This window comes from Rhinolophus hipposideros, assembly GCF_964194185.1.
Source record: "Rhinolophus hipposideros genome assembly, chromosome: 3".
Classification (NCBI taxonomy): domain Eukaryota; kingdom Metazoa; phylum Chordata; class Mammalia; order Chiroptera; family Rhinolophidae; genus Rhinolophus; species Rhinolophus hipposideros.
In genome coordinates, this window is record NC_138049.1 from 29,205,462 (window position 1) to 29,225,536 (window position 20,075).

Below are 20,075 nucleotides of genomic sequence, written 5' to 3' on the forward strand. Positions count from 1 at the left end.
TGCCATCTGCAACAACATGGATGGAGGGTATAGTGCTGAATGTAGTAAGTCAGAAAAAGACAAACGCTATATGATTTCACTTATATGGGGAATCTGAAGAACAAAATAAACAAACAAAACAAACTCACAGATACAGAGAACATTTCGAGGTTTGCCAGGTGGAAGGGTGTTGGGGGAATAGGTGAAAAGGGGAAGGGATTAAGAAGTACAAATTGGCAGTCACAAAATAGTCATGGTGATATAAAGTGTAACATAAGGAATATAGTCAATAATATAATAACTATGCATGGTGTCAGGTGGGCACTAGATGTATCGGGTAATCACTCTGTAAGTTATATAAATGCCTAATTAGTACGTGGTACACCTGAAACTAATATAATAGTGTACATCAACTGTAATTGAAAACTTAAAAATATATATATTCAACAAAAGATAAAAGAGAAAGGAGAGAACATGGCTCCACGGGAGACAGGAGGAACTTGGATCAAAAGCACAATGAGGAGTCTGTCTGAACCAGTGCTGTCCAACTGAATTTTCTACAATGACATTAAGGTTCTTTACACCATCCAATACAGTAGCCACTTGTCATATGTGCTACTGAGCACGTGAAATGCACCTAGTACAACTGAGGACTACATTTTAAAGTTTGATTAATTTAAATTGACGTAGCCATATGTGACTAGTGGCTACAGAATTGAACACTGCAGCTCTAAACTCAAGGTGTGAAATGAGGCTGAAGACCCATCAGTCCTGGGGATGGAGGCTTGAGCTGTTCATGCCAGATCGTCTCATGTACAAAGGAGGACTGATCTGCTGAGTGGAGGATGACAGAGTAGAAACCTTGAGGGAAGAAGTAAGGTTGGGAAGAAACACAAAAAAGGAGATGGGAAAGTGCCGACCAAAACATTTAAAACCACAACATGGCAGAGTTGAGGGCCCACCTGAGATTAGAGACCACAAATGTATGGCAGGCCATGTAGGAACAAACTAAAGCAAGGGGTTAGCTTGAAAAAAGGAAAGCTGAATGCCAGAGGTGCTAACAAGAGACTGCTAACATAAAACATGGTGCCATGGACAGAAAAGGAAGCAAAACCATGTGTTTAGAAGAAAAGAAAGGAGGCGTGAGATAAAGGTCTTAATGAGGTCAAAAAATTGATATAAAGGGTAAGTGAGTGAGAGAGGGCATGAGAGGATAGATAGATGATTTAGGATCACAGGGGATGGAGCAGTTCTGGATAATGGCAAGTTTGGGGGCAGTCCTGGTTGGTTTAAAAGAAACAGGCAACAAGAACCTAGAATTAAGTTTGGATGATTGTTCTGGTGAATCTTTGGGTAACCCATCATGGCGGCAGGAGTTGGAGGGCAACGGAAGAGCATGATGGACCAGGTACAAGCCCTGAATAAGTCAGAAAATCAGTTAGCATGCTAAAATGACACTCATAAAGAAATCCCATAAGAATAAGAATCTTTAGGACAAGGTTTCTTCAGAACACCATACTAAACTGGGGAGACGGGAAGGGAAGAAGAGAGTGGGAAAAGTGGTCTCAACTGCGGCATATCAGGAAGTCCTAAAGAAGGACTGTTGGGGACATGCAGAGAGATAGAAGCAAGGCTGACCAACCACCTGCAAAGACGACTGTCTACACACAGGAAAGGATCACGTCGGTACCATGATCAACTGGCCCAATCTTTAATGTTCTCTGTCTCACTTCCCTAGGACTTTTGTTGTGCCTCACTTTATCCAGAGAGGCAGAGGAAATAACCATTTTTTTGGCTATTAGTGTTATAAAATTAGGTCACAATTTTTGCAGCTATTAAATGCAACTGTATTATTCAAAGGAATATTTTATTTTCACTTGCACAGTCCTCTCCATTTTGGAATTCTCTTATCTAGCTATTGCATTTCATAAGGTTAAATTCCCCACATGTACATGTGGATTCAGTATCATCCATGTTGTGAGGCTGTGTCACATTGTATCCAAACCATTCTCATCCTCATCTTATATAAATTAGTACTTACTCACTTTCTCGCTCTTCCTCTCTCTCTTTCATTTCATGACTATAACAGCAAAAACTAGAAACTTAAATTTTCTCCCCTCTTCCACAGTGTTGATATTGCCCATGTGTGTATACACACACACACACACACACACACACACACACACACACATTTTCCAGGCACTATTTTTGCAACTATCACTAAATAATTAAATCCAAGATTAAACAGTGGTCTAATTTATTATTTTGTCATCAAGATTTCTACTTGCTCATGGGTATTAATATAATATAACCTGTTTAGATGTTTTAGATACGGATTCTTAATAATAACTGGTATCAAATTCCTTGACTGTATTCTTTGCTCCCCCCTGTGGCAATTTCATGGCAAAAAAAAAAAAAAAAGGATCCTTAAGAACAGAATCACAATTTGTAACTCATTCACAAGTGACATAATAGTGGTATCTGTCTTGCTAGAAAGAGGCTATCAATAGAAGTTGTGACAACATTTTTTTTATTTCCATGTAATCTGCATAATGTATCACCCGGAAACGTACTGAACTAAGGGCTAATATTTGGCAATGTACTAAGGCAGAAATTTAGTATCTGAAAACATTTAGAGATGAACAAAAGGGAAAGCTTTATTTTACTTTAACAAACATTTATTTAGTGTTTACTCTGTGACAAGCATATTCAATGATTTATAAGATTTGGGGTATTAGTCTTCAGAACAATCTTATGTGGTGGGTGCTATTAGTTAAGAGGGGACAACGACAACTGAGACTTAAAAGATTAAGTAGTTTGTTCAATGTTGGGCATTTCATTAAATGGCTAAATAATTAAAGAAAGAAGAAAAGACCTCTCCTGAAATAGTCAGAGAAATATAAAGTCCATCATATTCTATATTCACATCAATTTTATAGAACGTTTATCTAATAGGACATTTGAAATCAAGGTAACAAAAAGTTGGTCCAGCTAACTCCAAAATGGTGTCTAATTTTATGAAATGCTTTAAACGAGAGAATTAATCTACTTTACAGTGATAAAATTTATAGTAGAATGCCAAACCAGAATTGTTGAAAATTTTGTTTAGTTCAATATGATACTAGTTTATTTAGTCAGGCTTTTTTCTTCAGACCTAAAATTAAATGTAAACACCAAAAAGCTTTTTTTTTTAATGATCTATTGGTGTCTTTCTTTTTTTTTTTTCACTTTGCTTTTCTAGGCCTAGCTTGATTGAGCAGTAAAATAGTAAAACAGTTGTATTTCTCTACTACCTTTACTGCCAGGAAAACTACGGAACCTCAAGCAAAGCGAACCTCAGCAGTGCCCCTCTAAAAGATGCCAGGTGATGCTCCTGTCAGTGCATTTGGTCACCTGTCCTCACATACACAGAGTCTAAGAATTCCCCTAGACCTTGGCACTTACTATTGTAAACAAAATGGCTTCCGGATTGCCATTTCTGCTCGATACAGGGTCATTTTCCCTTCTTGGAAAATTGGATGTGATGCATGAGAAATATAAGAGTTTGGAGCTCCTCAGACCTGTCTAGATTAAGACCCGGCTTCTGTGTGTTAAGAAGAGAACATTAGAGAGGCACAAACGGTTCCACCATGCTGTGGGCCCCCGCTCTGTCAGCTCCTCCAGGGGTTGGCCAAGACAAGTATACTTGATTGGTGAGAGAGGGACCTATCTGTAAAGCCATCAAAGCCAACAGGGGATATGTTTGGCTGTCGCACAGCCCTACTGCAAAGTAAAATTGGTTCAAAGTCTGTCTGAAGCTGAAAGTTTGCTTACTTACCTACAGAGCTGAAAGCAAACAGTTGGAGTCTCGGAAATCAGCCATATATGGAAACAGCGGTGCAAAATACATGAGTAAGAAGAATCAACAGAGAGCACTGAGAAAGGATAAAAATGCCACAAAAGATTCACTTGGGAAAAAAATCAGCTTTCATCATCTACATGTGAGAAATAGCTCAACGGTGAAATGTTTCCAGACATTAACAAGTCTATGGTTATATGAAATTTTATCCTATAGCTGTTAACTTTCACACACATGCATGGGTCAATAAGAAAACTCCCTCATTATAAATCTGCCATTCCTATACAACACTCCTAATTTCTGCCATGTGTAGTTATGCCATAAATTTCATTCCTTTAACAACATGAAACTAGTCATGATTCAAATTAAATCATTCCATGATGAAAGGCGAGAAGAGGCAAGCTGTAAGCCTGAAATACAAACTGCATTCAATCTGAAGGAAGTGCGTTTTCACTGAAGATGAAGTTCACAAAATAAGCACTCTGTCAATAACATGCTGGGACACATCTTTTAAGGGACACTTGTGAAGAAAGATCTAGGTTTATAGCAGATATTGCTTCAAGGCTTCAGTGCCTGTCTGAGACTCTGTCATGATTTTTATTCATAAGAATAGCTTTTCAGTGAATGATGCAAACACTCAAGAAGACTTTTATGATGCCTGTGGTTGGTCTGAGTCTCCGCCTAAACAAGATCACACTGAATTAGAGACTGAACATTTTCAGTGTGGCCGAAAGCTGATGTCCCAGTAGAACACACCCTGATATTAAGCCTCCCAAAGCACACTCATCATCTTGGTTTGTTTTTCCTTTTTTAGTTACAACAGTTCATTAGGAGATAAGAAGTAACACATCTGTCCACAGAACAAAATCACAAAAATCTCAATTGTCAAAAAAAAAACACAACAAAAAAACCTTTGTCTAAGCCCAAAGTTCTCTCCTAATACAGATCAGTAAACATTATCTTTCTACCGCATGCTTATCTCAGACCACTGCATAATACTGACTCCACCAATTAGCCTCTAGTGCTTTACATGCCTTCCAGAGTGTGCACTTTAAGAAGCTTAAGAAGATCTGAGGTAATTATCTTAAGAACATTCAGTGTTCAGAAACCACTGTATGGAGAATGTGAAGAAAAGAAGCAGCGGAGATTGGAAGAGAGGAAATTAGAAGAACTGAATTCAAATTCACATGTCCCTGCTCCACCTCTAACAAAGCTTGGGTTGTGTTACTCGACCTTCTTGGACCTCAATTTTCTCATCTGCAAAATGGGGAGAATAATACCTCACAGGGTTGTTATGAAGCTGAAGTAAGACTGTATATGTGAAATGGCTTTGAAATTTAAAGTTTCTGCATAAATGAAAGGTGATACAACCGTCTAGGGTATCCATCCATTTCAGGTATACAGACAGAGCTCTAAGAAGCTTTCCTGTTAAATTGATCACACAAAATTCCATTGCATTGTATACTCTAATGTCAAATTAAACAAGGCATGAGTGCACTTTTACTTTAAACCTGGTGCTGTCAAGAGTTTAAATAGAGTGTGCTTTTCTTCTTCATAAATGGTATAAGCTCCAACCTAGAAGGTAAGGCATCTCAAAAAGCCTTATCCATGTGTTCAGATTTTAACATATAATTCCCATAGGCATAGTTATTTAAAAATTCACCATAGGAAAATATTTTAGAAACTTTCTAGACAATTTGAAAAACTTAGTTTTCAGCATTCTAGAATGTACTGGCTACCAGTTTGCATTTAATTTGAAAAATTTGCTTGTCACTATCATGGTATCAGTTCACGATACACAATGAAATGAAACAGAAATGTTTCACCCAAGATAGGAGTATGTAGAGTGTAAAATATCTGTGGCATTACATTAAACCAAAGGACACCATCTTGGTTTCTGAGAAATAAATAACCTAAAGCAAACATCTACATGGGAAATAATCAATGTTTAGTTGTTTCTTTCATATTTGCACACCATATTCTTACCTAAGGATTAGCGGTATATGCTTTTCATTGAAGACAGGGGCACTATTTGGCATTTCCCTCCCAATCCACAAAAATGGAATGTAAACTATAAAATGGAAATGAAGGGAGCAGATCCTCTCATGTGACTAAAGCTGGGTATGAAATTTCATTTTATGTACCTTGAAAACTATGATTAAAAGAGAAATATATTATCATATCTCTTTCATACAGATAATATGTAAGGATATAAGAGGCATAAGACAAAAAAGTTTCCTTTGTTAAATATCTCTATCAATTCTGAGCATCTGATCTAAAAACTGAAGTAGGATCTGTTTTTCTCTCAGCTCTCACAGAGTTTCAACACTAAAATCCTTGCAAGGATGAATGATGTTATAAAGTCAGACTTGATGAATTTAGTCTTTAAAGTCATGGCTGAGTTGGACTTAGTCTTAAGGGCAAGCAAAGGCACTAGAGAACAAAAGAGGTGCGTAAATTTAAAATCCTAATACATCACGTGAAAGTACTTTCATAAACATGGTCTCCTTGGTCTGAAAAATAACTATGACCAGTTGGAAAACTGGGGCTCAGAGAGAATTAGTGCCCTGAGCCCACTTGGCAGGTAAATGACTGGTATGGAAGTCACATCTCCAATCTTACAGCCAGTCTTCTGGGCCCTACCTAATGGTTTAAAAAAAAACTGTTCAAGGGAGCCCAGGAGTTTTGAGAAGGGGCTTCAGGCTTCTTGGCAGGAGGTAGGAGCACCAAAGGATGAACAATGGGGCCTGGCTTAGTTTGTCCCCACCTCCTCACCCCCCAGCAGAATCTCTAGGAATACATTCATGTACATTTCACACTGGTCCTTTCAAACTATTTATCCTTCACTTAGTCTCATTTTTTAAAATAAATTATCTAGTTTCAAGTCTCTCTTCCTCTTAAGCCTATTGACTTGGTTTCCCCAAATCACACATTTAAAAAATGGTTATCTTCTTTTTTTTTTTTATTTCCACTCACTAGTATTTAAGTACCACCAAGAAGACTCTTCCCATTTAGATTGATGAAAAAAAAAAAAAAAGGTTGTACAGACTCTGGTTGCTAAAGTGTAATAAATTTGAGATGCTAATTTGTCAGGAAAAGTGTTAGAGACTCATCTCCATCGGTAGTAGCATTCACATTGTCTATCACCATCTCAGGTTGATGGAAGCTGACTAGAGGCAACACAGCATGCTAATTAAACTATTAAAACAAGTGAGACAAGTAGTAAACTGAAGGAAAGTTTTGTTTTAATTCTTGTTCTTTCTCAGTCCTCCAATCTTCAACTCCAAATGCAGGTAAACGAACAGACAACCATAAAACACAGACCACATGAAACAGCTTTGACTACCTTGCAACGAATACCTTTACATCAGAAAATATCTTAGGAAAGTCAGAGAACTAATTATAAGGAGGAAAAAGTACGAAGGAAATGAATGTAATTTAGATAGTAAACATCCGTGCTTCATTCCCACCTTGAACCCCAGCGAATACGCCCTCTCTTTAACCCTCATCTTAAGCAAATATAAGGCAATGTAAGCCAAGCCAGGGTCCCTGAAGTCTTGAGGATAATATTTGTTACTATTTCTCAAAAAGTCTTCTGGCACATCATTTTTGTGTGTGTGGAATTCATTTACACGATTGAATTTGAGGCATGCTGGAAACATCAGAAGCCCACTCCCAAGTCATCATAATGACAAACTGCTTACTGCCCAGATGCCCTTATACGGCCAGACTTCCTATAAATCTGACAGTTCAGTGTATGCATTGCATATGGGTCTTGGCTCAGACTCACATTCTTCCCGTATGTTTCCCTGAGAGCTCTGATTTCCGTTTTGAGGGCTGGCACAGACTTCTACTTGCTCTTATAAGAAAATGTCTACAACTCCAAGTTGAAAATGTGCAAGATTCCTTCTTTAAGTACACAAACACTCCAAGTCTGGCCACTTCCCTGTAGTCCTGCCAGGTTTTCTCTATGTCTGATATCTGATCAAGTAACCTTTTTTAGGATGGGGGGAGGGGGGGGAGGAAGAACAACAGCAAACATAACAGAAGGAATGTAACACGTCCAAAGCGGAACATCTTACAAGACTTAATCAAACGACCTGTACAAATGATGCCCACATAGACACACACATACTTTATATAGCTCTGTAAACAGGGCTCAGTGGCCAGCTTAGTGAATTCCTCATTTTACCAAGGAAAAAAAAAGCTCTCTAAAAAGCATTTGCTAGATAAACACTTGCTTACAAGACAAAATTAGTGCATCTTAACCATTTTGCACACAAATTCAAAGAACTTGTTCTCCCAATGCTGACCTTCTGTCAATCAAAAGGGTTGGGATCAGTCAGAGTTGGACGAAGTTATAAGAAGCCACTATTTCCACTTTGCCGCCCAGACACACACAAACATTTGCTGAGTCATTTATAATAGCACAAGAATTCAGATCCCTATGGCATGAGTTAGGGATGGAGTGTCAGCCCTTCCTTTTGAATTTCCTGGCACTTGATGGTCCGTATCACAATACAAACATTTGGGTCTGTAAATGTCTTGGGTGTCTTCTCTCTCTCTCTCTCTCTCTCTCTCTCTCTCTCTCTCTCTCTCTCTCTATCTATCTCTATATATTCCTCTCTCTCTAATAATCTTTTATTTTAAACCCTTCAAAAGAGTTTTGGTCATACATCTTATAATGCACAGGACATTTTTCTATTCGGAGATTCCATGTTCTATATATTTCAATACGCTTATTTTCTCTTAGCCAATGTTAAAACCATCCACTGGGCGCTAACTTAGGACTTTTAAGACTTCAAGAGACCATGTGAATTTTAGAGTAATCATAGCAGAATGGTAATATATTTGTTATGTTTGTGGAGAAAGAGAAAATCAACAAAGATTGAAAACATAATAAAGTACCAATTCCCTGAAATGTTTAATCTAATTAACCATCATTAAACCCCATGAAATAAAATATTCTCATTATCATCACGATTTTATAAATGGAAACTTGGGCATCGGGTTCCTACTTGTGATTTCCCTAAGATTTGTGAATGGTAGTTCCAAGAATACAACCCAGGTCACCCAAACATAACCCAGTCCAGCAATTTATCCCCTCCATGAATGAAAGTCTTCACTCGGTTTCACATGAAGCTGTTGATGGTGGCTCTCAGACTCTCCAGAAGATTCAAAAATTCCCAACCGTTCCCCATCTACTTCACCCTGCAAGCTGAGAGAGCTCACCACTGAGCCCACATCCCACCTTAGGTGAGGTTGGAGCTTCACATCCCTACCATTCCCCATTTACCACACCTTTCCAACCATTAGTGGTAGACGTAATTGGGGGTTTAGGTCTTGAAAGATTTCACTGTGGCTTCCCACATATTTTGGACTTTTAAAATCATCCACAAGGGAAGAAACAGTTGGGGGCCAAGTTGCCTTTAATACACATGTGTCTATTAACATAACTTGGAATGTTCCTTCTTTAAATAGGAACTTTTAGGCCTCTTCTCTTTGAGGAATGCTTGGAAAGAACATTAAATAACAATGATGAAAATTCTTCCTGAGCTTCAGAGGCCCCACTTACTGGCCATTCACACTGTTGACATGCAACTACACTGTACACCACGTGGATTGCTTAACAAGGTAATTGTGCACAGATGATGTGGTCTACACTGAAGTTGGAGTGGTTATTTTTTTTTCTTGGCTATTTTTCAACACAATGAATTGAAACTTTTAAAAAATGTGGCCAGCTTCAATAAGCTGTTTTCAACTTATGAATTGACAGTGTTGTTTCAAGCGTCTTGGCCTCAGAAACAGATATGTTTATCTTAAACCAATACAATGAAGCATCAACAACTGAAAAGAAACTACTCATTGGTGATACTATTGTCAACTGATGTGGCATTACAATAGGAAAAAACTGGCATGGCCCTGGAATCTCTTTACATAAAATGGTAACTGGAGTTATTAACAAAAAAGCAACTAAACTGTAGATTGTAAATGAAAGCACAGTTCATTAACTGAGTCCTTAGTGAAGCTAACTAGCAATATTAAGGAACTGAGACATGGTTAGACTTCATTGGCCATATTTGACATCTACACATAAACAGAGGGAATAAAACCTATTCTTTCCTTGACCTGGTCTCACTCCATCAGGCTGCAGACTCCCTGGGTAGTAAGAAGTCACAATCACTATTCATAGACGGGTACAGTCACTAAAATATATTATTCACTGACACTCTCAGTTTATAACTAGATATAATGGGGTTCACTGTTCCTGTTATATAAACAGATTTTTTTTTTTTTTTTTTTTTTACTGCAAGACAAACCAAGTATAATCCACATTTGAAGATTATAGGTTTGAGCGCAAGACAAATCACTCATTTCTCAAAGACTCACAGGGTGTTTTCAACACCCAAAGTAAACCCCAAGCTTCTTGCTGGCCTCCTCCTGTCAGGTTCCCCTGTGGCCCCCTCCTGTCTGATTTCTCTCTCTTCTCACCCCTGTGTTCTCATCCTAACATGGGGAGCCTCTACCTACCCACCACATAATTATCTGCTCTGACTTCAGTCCACTTTTCTGGAAATACTTATGTCCACTCATCTCCTTTCCCTCCCTCTAACACCAACAATAAAACTGCTACATGTGTTAAGAGAAAACAAAGCAAGAGTGCTGGAAATCTTCCCCCAGAAAACTGCATACACACTCAGACCCCTGGGCTTTGTTCTCTTTCTTGTGTGGCAATGGACATCCAAACCACTATCCCGAGATACTAACAATCAAATTCCTATCTCTCCAGTATGGAATCCAGGGGTTTGCAGGTAAGCTTTTTGGGGTTTCCGCTTAAAAGCAACTAACTCCTCTTCTGGTCTCTGAAGAGCTTCAAAGGCAGACAGTCTCTAAAATTAAAATCAGTACAAAAATAATAAAAAGGAAACCCTCATTGAATTTTTTAGGAATCCCTGCTGTTAGCCTCTTTTGCGTACATCCGAAGAAGGATTTATGTCAGGGGGTAGCACACGCACAGCTATTAGAAACAGAAGTGAGTGGTCTAAAAATAATAATCGCCGATGTGCTTTTAATGGTATAAATCTGGAGTGGTGCGAAGAGCTAAGGGGGGAAAAAAATCCTATTTGGTGCTGGAAATACTGAGCCTTTTTTTTTCTTTTTTTTTTTTTTTGGTGAGCTGGAGTGTGCCAGCTTTTTCAGACGGGAGGAATGCTGAGTGTCAAGGGGTCAGGATCAATCCGGTGTGAGTTGATGAGGCAGGAAGGTGGGGAGGAATGCGAGGAATGTCCCTGTTTGTGTAGGACTCCATTCAGCTTATTGGCGAGCCGGGGCCGCCTGGAGCGTATAAAAGCCGCGGGCCGCCCGCCCCAGACTCACACAACAACTCTTCCCCGCCGAGAGGAGGCAGCCAGTGCAACTCGAACCACAGGCGACCAACCGCCTCTAACCCGACGGCAGCCGCCCGGCCGACAGCTCCCGAAACGACAGCCCGGCGCCTCCAGACCCCGCCTCCGGTCCGAGCCCGCGATCCACCGTCCCGCCGACCGTGCCGCGCCCACCCCGCCGACACCACCGCCTACTACGACCCTCTGTCCGCAGCGCCCCGACCATGTCCGCCGCCGGCCTGGGTCCCGTCCGTTTCGCCTTCGTGCTCCTGGTCGCCCTCTGCAGCCGGGTAAGCGCATGGAGACCCCAGCTGCACTGGCGCTAGTGGGGAGGGACTCCGCCGGGAAGAGGAGGGCCCGGCGGCGGCGTGAGCCCTGCTGACTGCCCCCTCCTTCCTGCAGCCCACCTCCGGCCAGGACTGCAGCGGCCAGTGCCAGTGCACAGCCCCGGCGCCACGCTGCCCTGCGGGCGTCAGCCTGGTGCTGGACGGCTGCGGCTGCTGCCGCGTGTGCGCCAAGCAGCTGGGCGAGCTGTGCACTGAACGCGACCCCTGCGACCCGCACAAGGGCCTCTTCTGCGACTTCGGCTCCCCGGCCAACCGCAAAGTCGGCGTGTGCACGGGTAAGTCCTACAGCCCCGATCCGGGCCCCTTGCCCCCTGCTGCCTCCACTGCCACTGCCTGCCAAGGTGTTGGGGACACTTTGTGACCGGCCACCTCCTCCCTCACGCCCACCTTCCCGCCAGAAAACACGCCAATAAGCTGCTGGAGTTGAATCCTTTCTCTGGCTGTTTGCAGCCCGCCCCCTGGAGCCCTGCTCCCAACTCTCATGCCCTTTGCGCCCACTGTTAGAGGTCCAAGGACAAATGCCTGACCCCTGCATCCCCCTTTTTCCCTTCCTCTTCTTCAGCCAAAGATGGTGCCCCGTGCGTCTTTGGAGGGACCGTGTACAGGAGCGGAGAGTCCTTCCAGAGCAGCTGCAAATACCAGTGCACTTGCCTGGACGGGGCGGTGGGCTGCGTGCCCCTGTGCAGCATGGACGTTCGCCTGCCCAGTCCTGACTGCCCGTTTCCGCGGAGGGTCAAGCTGCCCGGGAAATGCTGTGAGGAGTGGGTGTGTGACGAGCCCAAGGACCACACCGTGGTTGGCCCTGCCCTCGCTGGTGAGTTGAATCTTCTCTATGTCAGTGTTGCAGATCTCCCCCAGGCGTGAGTCTGACTTGGACAAAGGAAGGGGGAAATGTCTTTCCTGGTGTTTTACCTTGTGTTTGTGTGCTCTGCTCTCAGCTTACCGACTGGAAGACACGTTTGGCCCAGACCCAACTATGATTCGAGCCAACTGCCTGGTCCAGACCACAGAGTGGAGTGCCTGTTCCAAGACCTGTGGGATGGGCATCTCTACCCGGGTTACCAACGACAACGCCTTCTGCAGGCTGGAGAAGCAGAGTCGCCTCTGCATGGTCAGGCCTTGTGAAGCTGACCTGGAAGAGAACATTAAGGTATATGTTCTGCTCCTATTAACTAGTTTTCATGGAATGATAGTGGATAGGACCAAAGTCAGGTCTCCCACCCCCCTTGCTATTATAGGCCTGTTATCTCCAAAAGTATCTAACAGTTGTGCTGTTTTGCTGGGATGAGATATTGTGTAATCGGAACTACCAGCTTTCCACTAGAAATCCTCCCCAGTGTTAGTTAATTCAAGACATCCCAAGAGAGGCTATGTCTATTTTTGGAAAACTGGCGAATGAGAGTCAGACTTCCTCTTCTCAAAATATAAAAAGAAGTCAGACAGCATAAGCTTAGAACACACAGAGGTTCAAGAAAGCCACTCCCCTTGTAGTGTCACTGATTTTTCTCGTCTGCTTTGTCTTCCTTAGAAGGGCAAAAAGTGCATCCGTACCCCCAAAATCTCCAAGCCTGTCAAGTTTGAACTTTCTGGCTGCACCAGCGTGAAAACCTACCGGGCTAAGTTCTGCGGAGTGTGCACTGATGGCCGATGCTGCACCCCTCACAGAACCACCACCCTTCCCGTGGAGTTCAAGTGTCCTGACGGCGAGGTCATGAAGAGGAGCATGATGTTCATCAAGACCTGCGCCTGCCATTACAACTGTCCCGGAGACAATGACATCTTTGAGTCACTCTACTACAGGAAGATGTATGGAGACATGGCTTAAAGCCAGAGAGTGAGAGACATTAACTCATTTGGCTGTAACTTGAACTGATTCACATCTCATTGTTGTGTAAACGTGATTTCCGTAGCACCAAGTTGTTTAAATCAGTTTTTCTAACTGGGGAAAAGAAAAATTCCCTCTAAATTCAAAATACTGTGTCACGTGACGTTCAAACAAATAGTCTGTCCACCCCAGACACTGGTTTGAAGAAAGTAAGACTTGACAGTGGGGTTACGTTAGCGCATAGCACCAGAATGTATACTAAGGTATGGCTTTAGGAGCAGTGGGGGGGCACCAGTAGAAAGGCTTGAAAGCTTAAAGTAGTAATGTACCTGCTATTTGGAGTGTTAACTGAGAAGGAAAATTTTAGCATGCTCACTGACCTGCCTGTAGCTCCAGCGACAGCTAGGATGTGTGTTCTCCAGCCATCGTGAGGCTGAGTCAAGTTCTTTAAGTCAGAACAGCGGATTCAGCTCTGACATTCTGATTCAACTGACAGTGTTCAGAAATCAGAATCCTGTCTATTAGACTGGACAGCTTGTGGCAAGCTAATTAGCCTGTAACAAGCCAGATTTTTTTTATTGATATTGTAAATATTGTGTATATATATATATATATTTGTACAGTTATCTAAGTTAATTTAAAGTTGTTTGTGCCTTTTTGTTTATGGTTTTAATGCTTTGATATTTCAAATGTTAGCCTCAATTCTGAACACCATAGGTAGGACATGAAGCTTGTCTGATAATTCAAAGCATGGAATGGATATTCAAAAGGAAATTCTGCTCAATTAGAGTGACAGTCCATGAAAACAATCTGTTTTGATGAAGGTGAGGCAGTGATGCCCTTGAAAGTCTGATTTGTAGGTTGAAAATGAGGTAGCCTCACTTTTAATGAACAAATGGCCTTTATTAAAAAAGGAGTGGCTCTATATAGCTGGTCAGTTTTTCCACCTGGAAGCATTTGTTTCTATTTTGACTATGACTGTTTTTTGGACAGTTTATTTGTTGAGAGTGTGACCAAAAGTTACATGTTTGCACCTTTCTAGTTGAAAATAAAGTATATATTTTTTCTATAAAGAACTTGGTTATTCGTTTTATCTGTAAACATTTCTGAGTGTTCTTGCATGTAAATGGGAAGCTTTCATTTGCCTTAAAACAATTCACCTATTATTTTTAAACTTCTTATATATACTAATTGATTAATTACTTCAATAGAAATTTCACATAAACATATTTCACACTGAATCATAACAAACTTGCAGGAATACTCACTATATTGAGCACACAGGCTTTTTTTATGTTCACAATACTTTATAAATACAAATTTGATTCTAGATTTCTTCAGTTTCCACAAACCCCTATTTTATTACTCTCAGTCCTGTTTCCATTTAATACCTCTGGCCATTGTAGGCATTTAATTTTCAACCCTTCACATCACAAACTAGTCTGCATCTTGCACAAAGAAAATGTTTAAGTATTTTTTTGAATTTGTGTTCTCCACTGTAGATGTATTTCTGAACTTTAATATCTTACTTAGCTGTCAAATGTGAAAAGTATAAAATTAGATCTGCATGAAAATGGAGCAATCACAAATAGATGGTGGCATAAGTAGAAAAAGAGGACATGTAAATCTTCCATTTATTAACAGTAATAGAAATTTGTCTTAAGAGCATTATGTCCATTTCCCTAAGTTTTTGGCTCTTTCAGATCTCAGGATCCACAAAGGGTTTGTAAGTGACAAAATGAAATTGTTCAAGAAGCCCAGTGTGGAAATGATATTGGATCTTTCCAAGCCTCTACTGAAAAGGGAACTGATGTTAAGTGGCAAACAAAAGAAATCTTCCAAGCACAACTAGAACTTCATTTTTTTCCAAATCAGAATAGCTGTAGATTCGGGGGGGTGGGGGGGGTAGGGGGGAATAGTTGCAGACAGACTAACCTATCACAAGGTAATTGGCAATGTTTTAGTGGAAGTGTCATGTCAAGAGACAAAAATACATCTGAAAATAAAGACCAGTTCTACAAACAGTGCCCATTGCCGCAAACCAAAGTGAAAACTTCCCGTATTCAATATGTGAACAGTATTTCTGGTCAAAACATTGGATTTTTAGGATATACCCACATACATATATAGAAAAGCTCTCATCCCACTTCCCCAAATAAACCCACATGTGCACACACATGCGCATGCACACACACAAACATACACACAGAGTACTCTGTGTTTAGTTCACTTTTCCTTCCTGTCAATTGACTCCTGGCTGCAAAGGTGAGGAGCCATGGTAAATGAGCCTGTTTTAAAAGGAATTTGAGACTTCTGGGAAAATAAAAGTAGTAATAGAAGCATACAAGTAAATTTTCCAAATCGCCACATAAAAACAGAGTAGTTTGTGAAATCAAAATCCCATGAATAATATTTATCTTTAAAAATTAGGTGGCAAGGCATCCCTTGAACCCCAAAATATGAGTAGGAAATAATCGTCAACCCCCACCAACCTGCACTATATCAGTATACATGTGGGCAAAAAAGCAAAAGGGATGTATCAGGGTATCTAACGCTTCTGAGAACAGGAAAGCTCCAAAATAGCCAACAGTGAAATAAATATAGGAGACCAATTTGAGAGCAGCTACTGAAACTGGTAGAGGTTTTGCTCACTCCAACAAAATGTACAGACCAAGGCTCTTTCACAAGCAAGGACTCCACATTCTTGGGAATAGAATGAAAATTGAGCAGGTCAGAGACAACAAAGATATTGAGAGAAAAGGTCCAGATAAAAATAAGGAGAGAAACAGAGGTTTGAAACCTCAAGAGGCAAATTGCCACACTTTTAATACTGCATAAAAACAACAAAAGTGGGAGCTCTATGAAGTTAGAAAAGTTATCATGCCTCCTTCTTGAACAAAATTCAGGAAAACTAATTTCACTTAAAAAATAAGAAAACAAGTATCAAAGCCAAATTTCATACAAAGTTATCACATAAAATAAAATAAAGGACAGAATAACATACCTACAGATATAAGCACGTCAGAAATACAGGCCCAGAAAACATGTTAAAATGATAACGTACTATTTTAAAAGAATTTTAAGAAAACGACATTAGACATAAATGATAAAAAGGAAACAACTATTGAGAAAATAGCAACATACATCAGAATTAGTAAAACTTAGAAATATGGTGATAAAACTCAAGAGGGAATTAGAACTAAAAGAAATACATCAAAGAAGAAACAAGAGTGAATAAATACAACAGATAATTCCCTAAGAAGAATAGTGAAAGGATAGATATTAGGTTGGTGCAAAAGTAATTGAGGTTTTTGCAATTATTTTTAACCTTTTAAACCGCAATTACTTTTGCATCAACCTAATAAATAAAGAATAAAAATGTTTCAAGAAAAAGTAATAAGTATTGTAGGTCAGCGAAGAAGATCCAACATATAGATAGTAGGAATTTCTGAGAAACAACAACAAAAATCTAAAAACCATACATCAAGAAACTTTTACTGAAAAAGTGATTTGAAAGCACACGTAAGAACATGCCTGGTACCTAATAAAATCAACCATCACCAAGATTTGTTCTAGTCAAATTGCTGAAATATAAAGAAAAAGGAAAAACCATTGGGACATCTAGGTAAAAGAACATGAACCTTATAAGCAAAAGAAATTTAACTCATCATTAGCTTTTTGATTGCAACACCAGAAAAATTGGACCATATTTAATATACTCAAGGAAAGAAAATGTGAGCCAAAAAACTTTTATCATCAAAAATTGACATGTAAGAATAAAAGACACAAACTATAAAAATCATGTGAATCATAGAAAAAAGACACAAACTATAAAAAATCATGCCCTATAAAAAACTCAGGGCATATGATCCTATGAGCCCTTCCCGAGGAACCTACTAGAAAAGAAACTCAGACAACAAAATGTCTGAGACATATTAACATCAGGACTTGTGGTAAGCATTAAATATAGCTTATCTTTAGAACTACAACTAAATAAAGATTAAAGAGGAGAAGTTATAGTATACGAATACAGTATAGAGAGCAACCATAAAAGGTGGAGGAGAGAATGGAAATAGCATATGACCACCCCCTCCAGATATTTAATTGCTTTTCTTGGTGGTGGTGGTATTATTAATAATGTTATTCTGTTAATGAGTGATAAAGTAAATGAACCATAATTGATATTCTAATTTGATCCCTGGTGTTGGTAAGTACTGGGCTTCTTAGTGAGGAAGGCAGAAAATACAGATGTAATATAAAAGTGGTTAAATGAAATTCTGTAGTAGTGAATTTGAATTAAATATCAGCATAAACTTATGATATATTTTATCTTTAAAACAAACACACACACATACCGGTACATACACACATACACATATATTTTATCCTACATCTGCTCACTGAAAAGGCTTAGATACAATGTCAGCTCAAGAGCAATGAGCATCCCTAGGCCTGGATTGTGCTCTTGAATTATTACTTTCCTCTAAAAGAAACTAGAGCTTCTTGGAAAATGGCTGATTCCAGGTCTAGAGCAAGAAATGTGTCAGGTAAGTGCACTTATGCTTGAAATATCTGTGTATTGTATAATAATGAAGTTAATAAGGACCATTAAGATCATATTAAAAGGATTCAGGAGGCAAATAGAAGAGACGCGTATGAAAGATGGGGGCAGTTTGAGCAGCAATAAGGACGAGAATAAAAATTGCAGTGTATTCAACGTATCACCTATTCTTAAGTTCATTAGTTCATAATAAAAGTTAAAGAAAAAACATAATTGGTCACCTAAGAATGACAGGGAACCGATTCATTATAGAGCAAATGTAACCTTTTATGATGACTCCAGTACCATATGTTTGGTATGCTGCACACCTGACAGTGCCTCAGACATATCGGCCTAATCTACCAACTCTATATATAAGCCAGAGATGACTTTTAAAAGAAATAAATCTCTTCGTCAGTAGTGTTCATCTCATGATGGTTAGTTTAAAGTAATTTCATGTTCTGTTTTGATATTTTCTGTGGTTTTCCAAATATCATGAAATGAACATGTACTTTTTTATAATCAGAAAAATATATTTGAAATAAATCTTTTATCACCTCATTTAAAAATAGCAAAGGATACGCCAAAAAGTGTTGAGTTTTTCATGATTGCAGATTTAGATAAACAGTTCACAATACATAAATCAGTAAATGGCTTAGCTATTTAAGTCACTATTCCTTAATTGGCCATGCGCCGGGAAGCGTGTGCAACACACAGATAGCTTCTAGAGAATTCCTATATTCATGTATAGTCAACATATCCTCTTACCTCATTTTCCCATGCCATAAATAAAATCATGAAAGATTTTCCTCCACAAGTTTATAATAACTATTCTTTATCTCATGAATCACACTGATTGTATATAGACTGTTGCTAAGACTAAGAATAAAGTAAATATAAAATATATCATTAAAATACTAAGTCAGATTCCAGTTCTAAACATAAGATCCAAAGCAATAAACATGGAGGCCATCCACCTCCTATATTATATGTTTAAAAGTTAGTGGAAGATGAGTTAGTAAGAAATTTAGAGTATCACTGATTAATTAGAATTTTCATCTCAAATATAAAATACATTAAGACTTGCTTAGGTCAACAAATTATAACACAATTTTTTGTCAGCACATTTAACATGTGTAATTTAGAAAAATATAACTTTAGAAAACTGCATGACAGTGTTTACTATGGCTAAACCTATAGCTACCTGTCACATAGCAAACTTTTACTCTTAGGTACATATCCAAGAGAAATTAATGAAAGACATATACAAAATTCTCATAGTTTCATCTTCCCCAAAACTGAAAATAACCCAAATGTATAGCAATAGAATAAAGAGAATGTAGACTATTCATGCGATGGAATAATATACATCAATAAAAAGAATTATTGGATTATGTTGAATGAAAGAAGCCAGACAAACAAAGCAAGCACATCATATGATTTCATCTACGTGACATTGAACAATAGGCTAAACTAATCAACAGTGACAGAATTCAGAATAGTGGTTACTTTGGAAGTGGGGGCATGAGAAAATTTGGCATACATTTATTATATGTATATTACATTTCAATTAAAAAGTTTAAAAATTAAATAAAAGAATTCAAGCACTTTTTCAAAAAGAACTTTGCCAAAATATTAAAAGGGATTAACTGGAAGTTATTTTTTCCATCTTTATAATATTCTAGATTTTCCGAATTATTTACAAAGAATAGTTATGACTTTAGAATCAGAAAAAATAACTTATTTTGAAAAATTCAGATGATGATTCCCTGAAAGGTAACACGTAATGCGTATAATAAGTTTCATTGCACAGTGAAAGCTACTGCAGAGCCATATGAGATTGAGAATTCAATGGGGGTATGCAAAGAGTTCCTGTGTTACTGTAAGAAGAAAGAATAGGGCCACAGGGTGAGAGGGGGAGGAAGGGAAGGAGAAAGTATGAGGAAAACAAAGTAGGGAGGAGATGAGATCATCCTTAAGAAAAAGTACAACCAGACCAGACCGGCTAGAACTAGATTTCTGTGTGGGAGAGCAGATCCAGGATGCCATCTTGTGCCTTGAGGTGAACTTTAGCTAATCATAATGGACTACAATATCATTAGCACCACAGTTTGGGAAAATCTCCACCCCTGTGCTGCCATGACAGTGTCAACAAAAGCCA

The 20,075-nt window shown here is 39.2% G+C and overlaps 1 protein-coding gene and 1 long non-coding RNA gene across 2 annotated transcripts in view; one reads left to right on the forward strand and one right to left on the reverse strand.

The window, feature by feature from the left end:
• The window catches only part of LOC308496324, a 272,275-nt gene extending 260,736 nt beyond the window's left edge, over window positions 1–11,539 (reverse strand). Inside the window, exon 1 of the long non-coding RNA XR_013993160.1 lies at window positions 11,404–11,539. This is a non-coding gene — a long non-coding RNA (uncharacterized lncRNA). The remainder of the gene's footprint in view (window positions 1–11,403) is intronic.
• Window positions 11,016–14,444, forward strand: CCN2 (cellular communication network factor 2). Its single transcript, XM_081045364.1, has 5 exons — window positions 11,016–11,492; window positions 11,605–11,824; window positions 12,112–12,363; window positions 12,488–12,699; window positions 13,078–14,444. Exons 1-5 carry the CDS (start codon window positions 11,427–11,429, stop codon window positions 13,372–13,374), a joined length of 1,047 nt encoding a protein of 348 aa, XP_080901490.1. The 5' UTR covers window positions 11,016–11,426; the 3' UTR covers window positions 13,375–14,444.
• Window positions 14,445–20,075: the final 5,631 nt, after the last annotated feature.